Genomic DNA, 17,462 nt, shown 5'->3' with positions numbered 1-17,462 from the left:
GACATTTCACATTCTAAAATAAAGTGGTGATCCTAACTGACCTAAGACATGGAGTTTTTACTAGGATTACATGTCAGGAATTGTGAAAAACAGAGTTTAAATGTATGTGGCTAAGGTGTATGTAAACTTCTGACTTCAACTGTACTGGTAGCATAGCTGGTCAGACTTAGAGCTGTAAGACGGAGAGAGTTTGGGGCGTAAGGTTGACCAAGAAACTGAAGTTGAAATTGGGTTTCTATTTCAGGAACAAAATCTTGCTTTTCAATGTTAGTCTGAAAGGATGTTGTTCAAAGCACTTAACATTTTGTATTTATTTTAAATCAGTGCTGGATTATGGTGATAGTCTATATGCAGACCTCAGCAAGTACCTTAAACTCTAGACAGTGTATCACGGTGCTTTAAGATCTATTACTAATGCTAGATTACTGACCCATCACTGTGATCTGTATGCTATGTTGCAATAGACCTCTCTCTCCACCAGGAGGCTAAAGCACGGATACACTTGTATGTGCAAAGCATTGATGGACAACTCCCTTTGCATCTCTGTTCCTTACTGACCAGATCAGTCACTCAATATAGTCTTCGTTCACAGTCGCTGCTGTCCTTGTCTGTTCCTAAGGCTAGAACTGAGATGGGGAAACAATATTATCCCCATAATGCCCCTTCATCCTGGAACATGCTTCAGAAGGTTGGGGAGTTAGTGTCCTTGTCTGTTTTTAAGACTCTGATTCGACAACAGTTTGTGACAACTGCAGTTGTTTCTAATATTCAATTGTGTCTGTAACTTGTGACACTGTCTTTGTGTGTATACTGTATTTTTCTGTAATATTTTATGGGCACTGCTATTTCCCTGTTGTGCCTTCTTGCCAGGTCACCCTCACAAAATAGGTTTTTAACCTCAATGGGTTTTACCTGGTTAAATAAAAAAATAAAAAAGGTCAAACACAGTAAAATAAATACATCTAAAATGGCCCTTTCTTTTACCAATAGGACTGTTGACCATCCTCTGTGAGGCAGAGCGGTACCCAGGGGCCTTGGAGCTGTCTGGAGGAGGGGCCATCATGCCATCCATCTGGCCCATGTAGGCGGGAGGGGCAGAATACTGCTGCTCAGGAGGGGAGCGGGCAGGGAGGTGGCACGCACCCCACACCTGGTTGTTACCCACCTAATAGAGAGAAGTGGTTAATGAGCAAACTGGGGCACAGGCACTGATGTTTAGGTCACAACCTTTAAACATGCTGTTACTCTTTGGCAGGGCTCTCCAGCCCTGTTCCTGGAGAGATACCCTTCTGTAGGTTTCAACTCCAACCCTGTTCCTGAAGAGATACCCTTCTGTAGGTTTCAACTCCAACCCTGTTCCTGGAGAGATACCCTTCTGTAGGTTTCAACTCAAACCCTGTTCCTGGAGAGATACCCTTCTGTAGGTTTCAACTCCAACCCTGTTCCTGGAGAGATACCCTTCTGTAGGTTTCAACTCCAGCCCTGTTCCTGGAGAGATACCCTTCTGTAGGTTTCAACTCCAACCCTGTTCCTGGAGAGATACCCTTCTGTAGGTTTCAACTCCAACCCTGTTCCTGAAGAGATACCCTTCTGTAGGTTTCAACTCCAACCCTGTTCCTGGAGAGATACCCTTCTGTAGGTTTCAACTCCAACCCTGTTCCTGAAGAGATACCCTTCTGTAGGTTTCAACTCCAACCCTGTTCCTGGAGAGATACCCTTCTGTAGGTTTCAACTCCAACCCTGTTCCTGGAGAGATACCCTTCTGTAGGTTTCAACTCCTAACTCTTAAAACCTACTGGATGGTATCTCTCCAGGAACAGGGTTGGAGTTAAAGCTTACTGGATGGCATCTCTCCAGGAACAGGGTTGGAGTTAAAGCTTACTGGATGGCATCTCTCCAGAAACAGGGTTGGAGTTAAAACCTACTGGATGGCATCTCTCCAGAAACAGGGTTGGAGTTAAAACCTACTGGATGGCATCTCTCCAGGAACAGGGTTGGAGTTAAAACCTACTGGATGGTATCTCTCCAGCAACAGGGTTAGAGTTAAAACCTACTGGATGATATCTCTCCAGGAACAGGGTTAGAGTTAAAACCTACTGGATGATATCTCTCCAGCAACAGGATTAGAGTTAAAACCTACTGGATGGTATCTCTCCAGGAACAGGGTTAGAGTTAAAATCTACTGGATGGTATCTCTCCAGGAACAGGGTTGGAGTTAAAACCTACTGGATGGTATCTCTCCAGGAACAGGGTTAGAGTTAAAACCTACTGGATGGTATCTCTCCAGGAACAGGGTTAGAGTTAAAATCTACTGGATGGTATCTCTCCAGGAACAGGGTCGGAGTTAAAACCTACTGGATGGTATCTCTCCAGGAACAGGGTTAGAGTTAAAACCTACTGGATGGTATCTCTCCAGGAACAGGGTTGGAGAGTCCTGCTCTATTGTAATAAAATGTTTTTCTGTGGATAATAAAAATAGTGGCACCCACCTGGTTGTTGTTGTCGAACATGCTGCTGAAATGGTTGAAGAGGGCTGCAGGGCCGAAGTTAGGGGGCATCTGCTGGGGCTTGGCCCCACCATGGACCTGCTGCTGCATCGGAGAGCCGTTCATCAGACCCATGGAGGACTGGGGCTGAGGGGGCATGGAGGGGGGCTGGGGCAGCTTCTGTTTGGGGTGCTCATGTTGTTGCTGTGTGTTGTGGGGTAGGAACGGTTGTTGTTGCTGCTGCTGCTGGTTGGGGTGTTGGTAGTAGGGCCCTGTCGGGGGCTGCATGCGGTGTGAGATGCGGGGAGCGGGAGCCGAGAAGTGGGGTACGGTGCTGTTGGGGTGTTTGTGTGAGGGGCGGAGGAGGATGTGGGGAGGTGGGAGCTGGACTGGAGAGGTGGAGAGGGGTCTGATGAGGTGGTGGAGGTTAGGGGAGGAGGGGGTTGGTGCTGCTGCTGGCGGGGCTCAGGTTTGGAGGGGGCAGCCATGGCAGGGGTGGTGAAACCACCTGAACTAACCACATTGTTGACTGAGACGTGCTGGCCCTCCTGAGAGAGGGAGGGGGTCAGCTTCTCCTTGCCTGGGGGAGCAGTGGGGGCGCTGGGAGGTGACTTGGGGGGCTGAGAGATGGGTGCGACCTGGGGATGAGGAGTGTTAGGGGCGTACGTAGCCATTAAGCCCGTGTGTTGGTGGGCGGGAGACACTGTACCTCTCACTGAGTGACTACTACTGACAGTGGTGGCAGTAACCATGGAGACAGAGTTGATCCCTGTGTGCTTGGGGTCAGAGGTGAACAGCTGTTTCCTGACTGAGGAAGGGGTGGGGGCACTGGGTTGGGCCTGGGCCCCATGAGGGTGGTTAGGGGTGTGGGGTGACCCTGTAGTCGTAGCGGTCTGACTGTTAGAGGCAATAGGACTGGAGACAGAGGAGCTCGTGGATGATGTGTTACTGTGATCATTATGACTTGACAAGTTGGATCTGGTCTGGTTGTTACCACTACTACCACCGTTGTGTTTGGGGGAGCCGTTGGCGCTACCGGGACTCAGCGGCCGCACCGGGAACGGGCCCCAGGTGCTGGCGGCAGGGGAGAAGGTCCCACCAAACTGGGCCATGGGCAGCCTGGGGAGCCTGATCTGATGCATGGTCTGGGCTGCCAGGAGGGCCAGCTGGGGATGGGCATAGGCCAGGGGGAGAGACACAGGGAAGGGCTGCCTCACCCCAGACAGACCCTTACCCATCTTACCCCCTGTCTGAGAGGATGAGGACTGGAAGGAGACCCCAGAGGACGTGACCAGGGAGCCCAGGGCCTTTGCACCGATGGTGAGGTTAAGGCTAGCTCCAGTGGGGGTGGGGAATGGGGCTGAGGTGGTCTTGGAGCCCGGGGCCCTGATGTGGTTCCTGGGGATCAGGTCCTCTAGTTCCTTGGCTGGGTCCTGGATCAGAGAGTTGATCAGCTGGACTGCGTGGCGTGTTGACTCTGTGCCACCTCTGGAATGAACCATCACAACACAGGGGTCAGGGGCCACACAACAATGAAAACATTCCACGGACATGGTTCCAACCAATCGCAGTATCTCAACTCTTCACTGATCTCCTGGAGATACAGCAGGAGGATTAGACACTCCACTTCATTCCCTTTAAATACGTAGAATCACTCACATCAACACACAGCTATTAACCTTTTAAATACGTAGAATCACTCACATCAACACACAGCTATTAACCTTTTAAATACGTAGAATCACTCACATCAACACACAGCTATTAACCTTTTAAATACGTAGAATCACTCACATCAACACACAGCTATTAACCTTTTAAATACGTAGAATCACTCAGATCAACACACAGCTATTAACCTTTTAAATACGTAGAATCACTCACATCAACACACAGCTATTAACCTTTTAAATACGTAGAATCACTCACATCAACACACAGCTATTAACCTTTTAAATACGTAGAATCACTCACATCAACACACAGCTATTAACCTTTTAAATACGTAGAATCACTCACATCAACACACAGCTATTAACCTTTTAAATACGTAGAATCACTCACATCAACACACAGCTATTAACCTTTTAAATACGTAGAATCACTCAGATCAACACACAGCTATTAACCTTTTAAATACGTAGAATCACTCACATCAACACACAGCTATTAACCTTTTAAATACGTAGAATCACTCACATCAACACACAGCTATTAACCTTTTAAATACGTAGAATCACTCACATCAACACACAGCTATTAACCTTTTAAATACGTAGAATCACTCACATCAACACACAGCTATTAACCTTTTAAATACGTAGAATCACTCACATCAACACACAGCTATTAACCTTTTAAATACGTAGAATCACTCACATCAACACACAGCTATTAACCTTTTAAATACGTAGAATCACTCACATCAACACACTGCTATTAACCTTTTAAATACGTAGAATCACTCACATCAACACACAGCTATTAACCTTTTAAATACGTAGAATCACTCAGATCAGTGGTTCCCAAACTTTTTATAGTCCTGTACCCATTCAAACATTCAACCTCCAGCTGAGTACCCCATCTGGCACCAGGGTCAGCTGTACCCCCTCTGGCACCAGGGTCAGCGCACTCTCAAATGTTGTTTTGTGCCATCGTTGTAAGCCTGCCACACACACACACACTATTCAATACATTTATTAAACATAACAATGAGTGTAAGTTGTCATCATAACCCAGCTCGTGGGAAGTGACAAAGAGCTCTTTAGGACCAAGGCACAAATAATAATAATCAATAATATTGCTCTTTATTTAACCATCTTACATATAAAACCTTATTTGTTCATTAAAAATTGTGAATAACTCACCACAGGTTAATGATGTGTGCTTGAAAGGATGCACATAACGCTGCACAGTTAGACTCTCCAATACAACCTGTCTTTAAATCATTTTCCACACAGTCTGTGTCTGTATTTAGTTTTCATGCTAGTGAGGGCTGAGAATCCACTCTCACGTAGGTACGTGGTTGCAAAGGCCATCAGTGTCTGTGATTTGCCAAGGCAGGATACTCTGAGCACAGCCCTATTCCGGAAATCTGGCAGTGGCTTCTGATTAAATTCAATTTTCACAGAACCACTTGTTGCAATATCGATGAGGCTTCCTTGTTCAGATATCGGTAAGTGGACTGGAGGCAGGGCATGAAAGGGATAATGAATCCAGTTGTTTGTGTCATCTGTTTTGGGAAAGTACCTGCGTAATTGCTCACCCAACTCTCTCAGGTGCTCCGCTATATCACATTTGACTTTGTCCATAAGCTTGAGTTAATTTGCACACAAACAAATCATACAATGATGGAAGACCTGTGTGTTGTCCTTGTTAATACAGACAGAGAAGATCTCCAACTTCTTAACCATAGCCTCAATTTTGTCCCGCACATTGAATACAGTTGGAGAGTCCCTGTAATCCTAGATTCAGATCATTCAGGTGAGAAAAGACATCACCCAGACAGGCCAGTCATGTGAGAAACTCTTCTTCATGCAAGCAGTCAGACAAGTGAAAATGATGGTTAGTAAAGAAAACTTTAAGCTAGTCTCTCAATTTAAAAAAAAACCTGCCAATACTTTGCCCCTTGATAACCAGCGCACGTCTATATGTTGTAAAAGTGTTACATGGTCGCTGCCCATATCATTGCATAATGCAGAAAATACACGAGAGTTCAGGGGTCTTGATTTAACAGAGTAAACCATTTTCACTGTAGTGTCCAAGCTGTCAGGCAGTCCTTTGGCAGCAAGAGCCTCTCGGTGGATGCTGCAGTGTACCCAAGAGCCTCTCGGTGGATGCTGCAGTGTACCCAAGAGCCTCTCGGTGGATGCTGCAGTGTACCCAAGAGCCTCTAGGTGGATGCTGCAGTGTACCCAAGAGCCTCTCGGTGGATGCTGCAGTGTACCCTAGAGCCTCTCGGTGGATGCTGCAGTGTACCCAAGAGCCTCTCGTGGATGCTGCAGTGTACCCTAGAGCCTCTCGGTGGATGCTGCAGTGTACCCAAGAGCCTCTAGGTGGATGCTGCAGTGTACCCTAGAGCCTCTCGGTGGATGCTGCAGTGTACCCTAGAGCCTCTCGGTGGATGCTGCAGTGTACCCAAGAGCCTCTAGGTGGATGCTGCAGTGTACCCAAGAGCCTCTCGGTGGATGCTGCAGTGTACCCTAGAGCCTCTCGGTGGATGCTGCAGTGTACCCAAGAGCCTCTAGGTAGATGCTGCAGTGTACCCTAGAGCCTCTCGGTGGATGCTGCAGTGTACCCTAGAGCCTCTAGGTGGATGCTGCAGTGTACCCTAGAGCCTCTCGGTGGATGCTGCAGTGTACCCAAGAGCCTCTCAGTGGATGCTGCAGTGTACCCAAGAGCCTCTAGGTGGATGCTGCAGTGTACCCAAGAGCCTCTAGGTGGATGCTGCAGTGTACCCAAGAGCCTCTCGGTGGATGCTGCAGTGTACCCTAGAGCCTCTCGGTGGATGCTGCAGTGTACCCAAGAGCCTCTCGGTGGATGCTGCAGTGTACCCAAGAGCCTCTCGGTGGATGCTGCAGTGTTCCCAAGTGGTGTCGGGAGCAACTGCTTGCACGCGCGTTACCACTCCACTATGTCTCCCTGTCATGGCTTTTGCACCATCAGTACAGATACCAACACATCTTGACCACCAAAGTCCATTTGATGTCACAAAGCTGTCCAGTACTTTAAAAATATCCTCTCATGTTGTCCTGGTTTCCAGTGGTTTGCAGAAGAGGATGTTTTCCTTAACTGACCCCTCAAACATAATGGACATATACCAGGAGCTGTGCCAGGCCCGCCACTTCTGTTGACTCATCCAGCTGTAACGCATAGAATTTACTGGCTTGTATGCGAAGCAGCACTTGTTTCAAAACATCTGCCATGTCACTGATGCGTTGTGAAACAGTGCTGTTTGATGAAGGCATTGTCTATCATTTTTTTGTCCTTTTCCCCCAGCATTGTCCCAGCCATATCCACGGCAGCAGGAAGAATTAAGTCCTCCACAGTAGTATGGGGCTTGCCTGTCTTAGCCAGTCCTCCACAGTAGTATGGGGCTTGCCTGTCTTAGCCAGTCCTCCACAGTAGTATGGGGCTTGCCTGTCTTAGCCAGTCCTCCACAGTAGTATGGGGCTTGCCTGTCTTAGCCAGTCCTCCACAGTAGTATGGGGCTTGCCTGTCTTAGCCAGTCCTCCACAGTAGTATGGGGCTTGCCTGTCTTAGCCAGTCCTCCACAGTAGTATGGGGGCTTGCCTGTCTTAGCCAGTCCTCCACAGTAGTATGGGGCTTGCCTGTCTTAGCCAGTCCTCCACAGTAGTATGGGGCTTGCCTGTCTTAGCCAGTCCTCCACAGTAGTATGGGGCTTGCCTGTCTAAGCCAGTCCTCCACAGTGGTATGGGGCTTGCCTGTCTTAGCCAGTCCTCCACAGTAGTATGGGGCTTGCCTGTCTTAGCCAGTCCTCCACAGTAGTATGGGGGCTTGCCTGTCTTAGCCAGTCCTCCACAGTAGTATGGGGCTTGCCTGTCTTAGCCAGTCCTCCACAGTAGTATGGGGCTTGCCTGTCTTAGCCAGTCCTCCACAGTAGTATGGGGCTTGCCTGTCTTAGCCAGTCCTCCACAGTAGTATGGGGGCTTGCCTGTCTTAGCCAGTCCTCCACAGTAGTATGGGGCTTGCCTGTCTTAGCCAGTCCTCCACAGTAGTATGGGGGCTTGCCTGTCTTAGCCAGTCCTCCACAGTAGTATGGGGCTTGCCTGTCTTAGCCAGTCCTCCACAGTAGTATGGGGCTTGCCTGTCTTAGCCAGTCCTCCACAGTAGTATGGGGCTTGCCTGTCTAAGCCAGTCCTCCACAGTGGTATGGGGCTTGCCTGTCTTAGCCAGTCCTCCACAGTAGTATGGGGCTTGCCTGTCTTAGCCAGTCCTCCACAGTAGTATGGGGGCTTGCCTGTCTTAGCCAGTCCTCCACAGTAGTATGGGGCTTGCCTGTCTTAGCCAGTCCTCCACAGTAGTATGGGGCTTGCCTGTCTTAGCCAGTCCTCCACAGTGGTATGGGGCTTGCCTGTCTTAGCCAGTCCTCCACAGTAGTATGGGGCTTGCCTGTCTTAGCCAGTCCTCCACAGTAGTATGGGGCTTGCCTGTCTTAGCCAGTCCCCACAGTAGTATGGGGGCTTGCCTGTCTTAGCCAGTCCTCCACAGTAGTATGGGGCTTGCCTGTCTTAGCCAGTCCTCCACAGTAGTATGGGGGCTTGCCTGTCTTAGCCAGTCCTCCACAGTAGTATGGGGCTTGCCTGTCTTAGCCAGTCCTCCACAGTAGTATGGGGCTTGCCTGTCTTAGCCAGTCCTCCACAGTAGTATGGGGCTTGCCTGTCTAAGCCAGTCCTCCACAGTGGTATGGGGCTTGCCTGTCAGCCAGTCCTCCACAGTAGTATGGGGCTTGCCTGTCTTAGCCAGTCCTCCACAGTAGTATGGGGGCTTGCCTGTCTTAGCCAGTCCTCCACAGTAGTATGGGGCTTGCCTGTCTTAGCCAGTCCTCCACAGTAGTATGGGGCTTGCCTGTCTTAGCCAGTCCTCCACAGTGGTATGGGGCTTGCCTGTCTTAGCCAGTCCTCCACAGTAGTATGGGGCTTGCCTGTCTTAGCCAGTCCTCCACAGTAGTATGGGGCTTGCCTGTCTTAGCCAGTCCTCCACAGTAGTATGGGGCTTGCCTGTCTTAGCCAGTCCTCCACAGTGGTATGGGGCTTGCCTGTCTTAGCCAGTCCTCCACAGTGGTATGGGGCTTGCCTGTCTTAGCCAGTCCTCCACAGTGGTATGGGGCTTGCCTGTCTTAGCCAGTCCCCCACAGTAGTATGGGGCTTGCATGTCTTAGCCAGTCCCCCACAGTAGTATGGGGCTTGCCTGTCTTAGCCAGTCCCCCACAGTAGTATGGGGCTTGCCTGTCTTAGCCAGTCCACCACAGTAGTATGGGGCTTGCCTGTCTTAGCCAGTCCTCCACAGTAGTATGGGGCTTGCCTGTCTTAGCCAGTCCACCACAGTAGTATGGGGCTTGCATGTCTTAGCCAGTCCCCCACAGTAGTATGGGGCTTGCCTGTCTTAGCCAGTCCACCACAGTAGTATGGGGCTTGCCTGTCTTAGCCAGTCCCCCACAGTGGTATGGGGCTTGCCTGTCTTAGCCAGTCCACCACAGTAGTATGGGGCTTGCCTGTCTTAGCCAGTCCTCCACAGTAGTATGGGGGCTTGCCTGTCTTAGCCAGTCCTCCACAGTAGTATGGGGCTTGCCTGTCTTAGCCAGTCCCCCACAGTGGTATGGGGCTTGCCTGTCTTAGCCAGTCCACCACAGTAGTATGGGGCTTGCATGTCTTAGCCACTCGGTAGCTCACCATATAAGACGCTTCCGTGGCTTATTCTTCAAATGGTCGTGTTTCATTTCTAAATGTCTGCGCAAGAGTGAAGGTTTCCCGCGAGAGAGTAACGGTTTATGTGAGTGGATGTTAATTATTTTACTAGGCTACCTGTATCACCCAAATGTATAGCCCCGTTGGAAAATATAAACATACTGTTTATTTTAATTTTTTTAAGTGAATCACATTTTTATTCAGGGTACCCCTGACGGCCTTGCGCATACCCCTGGTAGTTTGGGGAAACCCTGACTCGGATAAATCAACGCATAGCTATTACCTGATGGTGATCATTCTCTCTCCGTTCTTGTCTTTCTGTTTGTCCACATCGATGTGTGCTCCCGTCACGTCCTGTATAGCTGTGATGTTGCAGCCTCCTCTACCCATGATCCTCGACACCACCGAGGCCGGGACCGACAGCTTCTTGGACCTGCAGCCCAGAGAGAGAGAGATTCATATGGGGTTTAGAACCGGGCCAAAGCACAAAATCCATGCGGAGCCACAGGCCTGATAACTTACTCATTGTCTAAAACAATGGTTCCCAACCAGGGGTACCTGGCCTATCCACAGGGGGGACGAGAAGACTCATGAGACCAAAGGCCTACTGATAAAATACACGAGGGGGTACTTCAGGGGTACTCCAGGCAGAGCAAAATTCAGCTGGTGCTACAGTAACCGAAGACGGTTGGAAACCACTGGCCTAAAATGACCTATAGATTAACTTGAAGCATTTCCAGATGGAATGTGTGTCTACCCACCGTCTCACCACCTCCTTCCAACCCTCCTCTCTCTTCTGTCCCCTCTTGGGGCTGGTGAGGCTCTTGCTGTTGGAGGATGTGACGGGTAGTGACATGGTCTTAAACTGGGACGGTACAGAACTGCTGGGGGTCAACTCACTAATGTCTGGAGCTCTGATAGGGGGAGGGACAGAGGGGGAGAGAGAGGGGGAGAGAAAGAGAGAAAGGGGTAAAAGGTCAGATTCACAATTAATACAGTTGCTGTTTTTAACTACATACTTGTATTAGAAATGTACAGTTCTGTGTGATTGGTGGTGCTTGACCAGCTCCTTTAGGAAAACTACAGTTCTGTGTGATTGGTGGTGCTTGACCAGCTCCTTTAGGAAAACTACAGTTCTGTGTGATTGGTGGTGCTTGACCAGCTCCTTTAGGAAAACTACAGTTCTGTGTGATTGGTGGTGCTTGACCAGCTCCTTTAGGAAAACTACAGTTCTGTGTGATTGGTGGTGCTTGACCAGCTCCTTTAGGAAAACTACAGTTCTGTGTGATTGGTGGTGCTTGACCAGCTCCTTTAGGAAAACTACAGTTCTGTGTGATTGGTGGTGCTTGACCAGCTCCTTTAGGAAAACTACAGTTCTGTGTGATTGGTGGTGCTTGACCAGCTCCTTTAGGAAAACTACAGTTCTGTGTGATTGGTGGTGCTTGACCAGCTCCTTTAGGAAAACTACAGTTCTGTGTGATTGGTGGTGCTTGACCAGCTCCTTTAGGAAAACTACAGTTCTGTGTGATTGGTGGTGCTTGACCAGCTCCTTTAGGAAAACTACAGTTGTGTGTGATTGGTGGGGCTTGACCAGCTCCTTTAGGAAAACTACAGTTGTGTGTGATTGGTGGGGCTTGACCAGCTCCTTTAGGAAAACTACAGTTCTGTGTGATTGGTGGTGCTTGACCAGCTCATTTAGGAAAACTACAGTTCTGTGTGATTGGTGGTGCTTGACCAGCTCCTTTAGGAAAACTACAGTTCTGTGTGATTGGTGGTGCTTGACCAGCTCCTTTAGGAAAACTACAGTTCTAACTCAAACCAAAGGTACTGCAGGTCACTCACTTCTGTGTAGGTTTGGAGATGGAGACGGTGACTGGGTGTAGCTGATGACAGTGTCTCTTCTCTGGGCCTGGCTGCAGGCTGTGAGAGGGGCCCGAGGACGAAGAGGATGAAGAGGAAGAGGAAGAAGAGGAGAGGTCAGGGAGGAAGTTGAGCTCCTGGCTCTTGCCCCCACTGCTGCTACTCTCACTGGCACAGTCGGTGCTGTCCAGGGGGTCTGAGTCGCTGGTGCCCCCTGCACCCCCGCCCCGCGGGTCGCCATGGATCTTGTTTGCCTTGTGTTGTGCCAGCACCACCTGCTGGACAGAGATTGAATTATCACTGATTAGACACCTTGATTGACTTGCTTTGACTGTTTGACAGTGGAATTGTGAAAGGAAATATGTATTTACAGCCTCCCAGAAAAATACTAAAAAAACACTGGCTTCACTCATCATTTAATTTTTCTACATTATATTTTACAGTCATGACCAGCAGTATGTGGACACCTGCTCGTCTAACACCTCATTCCACAACATCTTATTCCAAAATTAATATGGAGTTGGTCCCCCTTTGCTGCTATAACAACCTCCACTTGTCTGGTTTTCCACTAGATGTTGGAACATTGCTGCGGGGACTTGCTTCCATTCAGCCGCAAAAGCATTAGTGAAGTCGGGCACTGATGTTGGGCTTTTAGTCCGGGCTCAGTCGGCATTCCAATTCATCCCAAGGGTGTTAGATGGTGTTGAGGTCAGGGCTCTGTGCAGGCCTGTCAAATTCTTCTATATCGATCTCAACAAACCCTTTCTGCATGGACCTCGCTTCATGCACAGGGGCATTGTCATGCTTAAACAGGAAAGGGCCTTCCCAAAACTGTTGCCACAAAGTTGGAAGCACAAAATAATCTAGAATGTCATTGTATGCTGTAGTGATTTCCATTCACTGGAACAAGGCACCTAAGCCTCAACCATGAAAAACAGCACCAGACCATTATTCTTCCTCCACCAAACTATACAGTTGGCACTATGCATTGGGGCAGGTGGTGTTCTCCTAGCATCCGCCAAACCCAGATTTGTCACGTTGAAAGTCAGAGCTCTTCATTAAGGACATTCTACTGCCAATGTTTGTCTATGGAGATTGCATTGCTGTGTGCTCGATTTTATACACCTGTCAGCAATTCTTCAAAGTTGCCACCCTTTGCCTTGATGACAGCTTTGCACACTTGGCATTCTCTCAACCAGCTTAATCGATAATGCTTTTCTAACAGTCTTGAAGGAGTTTCCACATATGCTGAGCACTTGTTGGCTACTTTTCCTTCACTCTGCTGTCCAACTCAACCCGAACCATCTCAATTGGGTTGAGGTCTGATGATTTTGGAGGCCAGGTCATCTGATGTAGCACTCCATCACGCTCCTTCTTGGTCAAATAGCCCTTACACAGCCTAGAGGTGTGTTGGGTCATTGTCTTGTTGAAAAATAAATGATAGTCCCACTAAGCGAAAACCAGATGGAATGGCGAATCGCTGCAGAATGCTGTGATAGCCATGCTGGTTAAGTGTGCCTTGAATTCTAAATAAATCACAGACAGTGTCACCAGCAAAGCACTCCCACACCATAACGCCTCCTCACACATGCAAATATCATCCTTTCACTCACACCGCGGTCTCACAAAGACAGGGCGGTTTAAACCAAATATCTCAAATTTGGACCCATCAGACCAAAGCACAGATTTCCACCAGTCTAATGTCCATTGCTCATGTTTCTGGGCCCAAACTAGTCTCTTCTTATTATTGGTGTCCTTAAGTAGTGGTTTCTTTGCAGCAAACCGACTACGCAGTCTCCTCTGAACAGTTGATGTTGAGATGTGTCTGTTACTTGAACTCTGTGAAGCATTTATTTGGGCTGCAATTTCTGAGGCTGGTAACTAATGAACTGATCCTCTGCAGCAGAGGTAACTCTGGTCTTCCTTTCCTGTGGCGTTACCAATGAGAGCCCGTTTCATCATAGTGCTTGATGTTTTTTGCGACTGCACTTGAAGAAACTTTTAAATTTGACATTTTCCGGATTGACTGACCTTCATGTCTTAAAGTAATGGACTGTCGTTCCTCTTCGCTTATTTGAGCTCTTCTTGCCATAATATGGACTTGGTCTTTTACCAAATAGGGCTATCTTCTGTACACCCCCCTACCTTGTCACAACACAACTGATTGGCTCAAACGCATTACAGAAAGAAATTACACAAATTAACTTTTAACAAGGCACACCTGTTAATTGAAATGCATTCCAGGTGACTACCTCATGAAGCTGGTTGAGAGAATGCCAAGAGTGTGCAAAGCTGTCATCAAGGTAAAGGGTGGTTACTTAAAATCTCAAACATATTTTTAGTTGTTAACACTTGGGTTACTACATAGTTTTGATGTAGAAAATAGTAATAATAAAGCAAAACCCTTGAATGAGCAAGTGTCCAAACTTTTGACTGGTACTGCGTGTGTGTGTGTGTGTGTGTGTGTGTGTGTGTGTGTGTGTGTGTGTGTGTGTGTGTGTGTGTGTGTGTGTGTGTGTGTGTAAAATCTAAATGTGAATCTATACTTTAAATACAACCAACCACCTGTGGGTCCTGCAGTATGATTGGTTAGTTACCTGTGGGTCCTGCCGTATGATTGGTTAGTTTTTTACCTGTGGGTCCTGCCGTATGATTGGTTAGTTAGTTACCTGTGGGTCCTGCCGTATGATTGGTTAGTTAGTTACCTGTGGGTCCTGCCGTATGATTGGTTAGTTAGTTACCTGTGGGTCCTGCCGTATGATTGGTTAGTTAGTTACCTGTGGGTCCTGCCGTATGATTGGTTAGTTAGTTACCTGTGGGTCCTGACGTATGATTGGTTAGTTAGTTACCTGTGGGTCCTGACGTATGATTGGTTAGTTAGTTACCTGTGGGTCCTGACGTATGATTGGTTAGTTAGTTACCTGTGGGTCCTGCCGTATGATTGGTTAGTTAGTTACCTGTGGGTCCTGCAGTATGATTGGTTAGTTAGTTACCTGTGGGTCCTGCAGTATGATTGGTTAGTTAGTTACCTGTGGGTCCTGACGTATGATTGGTTAGTTAGTTACCTGTGGGTCCTGACGTATGATTGGTTAGTTAGTTACCTGTGGGTCCTGCCGTATGATTGGTTAGTTAGTTACCTGTGGGTCCTGCAGTATGATTGGTTAGTTAGTTACCTGTGGGTCCTGACGTATGATTGGTTAGTTAGTTACCTGTGGGTCCTGACGTATGATTGGTTAGTTAGTTACCTGTGGGTCCTGACGTATGATTGGTTAGTTAGTTACCTGTGGGTCCTGCAGTATGATTGGTTAGTTAGTTACCTGTGGGTCCTGCCGTATGATTGATTGGTTAGTTACCTGTGGGTCCTGCCGTATGATTGGTTAGTTAGTTACCTGTGGGTCCTGCCGTATGATTGATTGGTTAGTTACCTGTGGGTCCTGCCGTATGATTGGTTAGTTACCTGTGGGTCCTGCCGTATGATTGGTTCGCTGGGGGAGGAGTCCTTGGTCTTGTTCTTCTTGCTCTTGCGGTTGGTGCTGGTCGTCGTGGCAACACTGGCCCTCTTGCCGAACACAGAGCTGAAGGAGGGCGAGGTGGCGGGAATACCGATTGTGGTGGTAGTGGTCGCACTGGGGGGGTCGATGGGGGGGTCCACTTCTGAAGAGCAGGAGGGATGAATGTAGAGTTGCAGAGACAGTTCCACAATATTACATAGACATGTGTTTCCTTACTTTGAAAACAGTCTACGGAAAAGGATTGACTGCAATCTACACTTTTGTTAAACTAGCCACAGCAAACAAATGTTAATAATCAGTATTTTGGGAACAAGATAGATATTGAAATCAAGATATAATTTACCCTCAGCGGAGTCATCCTGCTTCTGCATCTCATAGTCCTCCTCCCCCTCCTCCTTGTTTGTCTTCTGCTCCTGCTCCTCCTCCTCCTCCTCCTCCTCCTGCTTTTTCTTCTGCTCCTCCTTCTTCTTCTTGCGTTTCTCCTTGCGTTTCTCTCTCTTGGCAGCCAGGGCCTGCTTCTTGCTCTCCTCTCTGGACTTCTCCAGGTCGAGCTCCTTGAGGAGAATGCTGGCGTTCTTGTTTGCTTCAGCAGCCTGCTGGTCTTTGGCTTTGACGATGGTCTCCATGCACTGATGGCACTTCTTCAACAACTCCTGAGAGAGGGAGGGATGGAGAGAGAGGGAGGGAGGGATGGAGAGGGAGGGATGGAGAGAGTTCGTGGAGTTAGTGGAAAACTCTTTCTAACCCACTGCCATACTTGCTCAAAGATAGACCATTCCAAACCGGTGGTGGTGTTACCTTGTCAGCGATGGTGGCGATGTATCTCATACACTCAATGTCTGAGGGGAACTGATTGACCTCCTTTACCAGGTACTGAACCACCTTTACATGACCCTGAGAAACACAGACAAGGGGAGAGAGAAAATGGAAGACACCTGTAAAATTGGCCAATATTGTTTCAGGCTGGGAGCAGTAAAGGTATGGGGAAGACTGTAGGACCTGGTACTGGAACTAGGTAGTGAGAGGGCCAGGTGTTGCAGAGGGGAAGGGTCATCCTGCGACACGACCTACCTTACGGAAGGCAGCCATGAGCGGTGTGATCTTGCGGTTGTCTGCAGCGTCTACGTCGGCCCCGGCCTGCACCAGCAGCTGAACCACGTCAAAATGGCCGCCGTTGGCCGCCAGCCACAGAGGTGTGTTCCCCTTCTTGTTGCGAACATCAATGTGAGCCCCCCTGGACAACGGAGGAAAACAGGGACAAGAGATAAACACAGGATAAAAAGATGAACGAGAGAATCAAAACATTACCTTTTAGGGAAATTCCTGGCTTCAAAATGAACACTCAGACAAAGACCTTGATTCATTCAGAATGATTGATAAGTTGGTTTAATGCCCACCTGTTGATGAGCAGCTCACAGAACTTGTAGTGGCCTTTGTCTGCAGCGATGGTGAGGGCTGTGTCTCGGGACGAGGGGACAGGAGGGGCGTTGACGTCAGCCCCTTTATCCAGCAGCACCCGGCCCACCTCAGCATAGCCCCCCGACGCTGCCTCCATTAGAGGGGTCAGACCAGTCTACCAGGGGAGGGGGAGGTCAACATCACATTTACAATATGGGGCCAATCCCTCAAACACTTAGTCAGGCACTGACAGTTGGAGTGACAATTCTCTAGTTAGGATTCACCAGAGCCTATATGTAACAAACTCTGGACTTGATATACTGCTATAATATGGGCCGTGACCGGTTCTGTCTCCTCACCTTGGCTCTGTGCTCTACGTTGGCCTTGCGGTCCAGCAGCAGACTGACCACCTCAGCCCGGCCCTGGAAGCAGGCCAGAGTCAGAGCCGTGTTCCTGTTGGTCTCGATCTGAGCGTTGATGTCAGAGCCCATGTCCAGCAGCAGCTTCACCGCAGGGACGTGACCGTTCATCGCTGCCAGCATCAGGGGAGAGATGCCCAGCTTACTGCCCGTCCTGGAGACAGAAAGATCGAGGGAGGATTTGATCAATTAGTGAGAGACGCGAGGGACTTTCACTACCAAAGATGCAGTCATCATTCATTTAAACAACCCAGTGCACTTTTCTGATGTAAGAGATGCTATTTCATAAATACATGTATTTGTTGAAGACCTGGGAAAGTAGTGGTATCAGTTAAAAGAAAAGACGTTGGTCCCGTCCCG

General features: G+C 48.6%; 1 protein-coding gene and 1 long non-coding RNA gene across 2 annotated transcripts in view; both read right to left on the bottom strand.

The window, feature by feature from the left end:
- Positions 1-17,462, bottom strand: part of LOC118374652 (ankyrin repeat and KH domain-containing protein 1-like) — a 78,200-nt gene that overhangs the window by 5,314 nt on the left and 55,424 nt on the right. The window contains 12 exon segments of the mRNA XM_052487935.1: positions 985-1,165; positions 2,490-2,825; positions 2,828-3,974; positions 10,197-10,346; positions 10,675-10,827; positions 11,756-12,048; positions 15,231-15,427; positions 15,629-15,938; positions 16,084-16,179; positions 16,357-16,519; positions 16,683-16,858; positions 17,043-17,256. Coding sequence (XP_052343895.1) covers positions 985-1,165; positions 2,490-2,825; positions 2,828-3,974; positions 10,197-10,346; positions 10,675-10,827; positions 11,756-12,048; positions 15,231-15,427; positions 15,629-15,938; positions 16,084-16,179; positions 16,357-16,519; positions 16,683-16,858; positions 17,043-17,256 — 3,416 coding nt within the window.
- On the bottom strand, positions 3,981-10,162 carry LOC127913939 (uncharacterized). Its single transcript, XR_008087337.1, has 4 exons — positions 4,931-10,162; positions 4,616-4,885; positions 4,346-4,570; positions 3,981-4,300 (listed from the first exon to the last, which is right to left on the bottom strand). It is a non-coding gene; the product is annotated as an uncharacterized LOC127913939 (long non-coding RNA).

The sequence above is a fragment of the Oncorhynchus keta genome, chromosome 30 (genome assembly GCF_023373465.1).
Source record: "Oncorhynchus keta strain PuntledgeMale-10-30-2019 chromosome 30, Oket_V2, whole genome shotgun sequence".
In the NCBI taxonomy this organism is placed as follows: Eukaryota; Metazoa; Chordata; class Actinopteri; order Salmoniformes; family Salmonidae; genus Oncorhynchus; species Oncorhynchus keta.
This window is presented reverse-complemented; position numbering and strand designations above follow the sequence as displayed.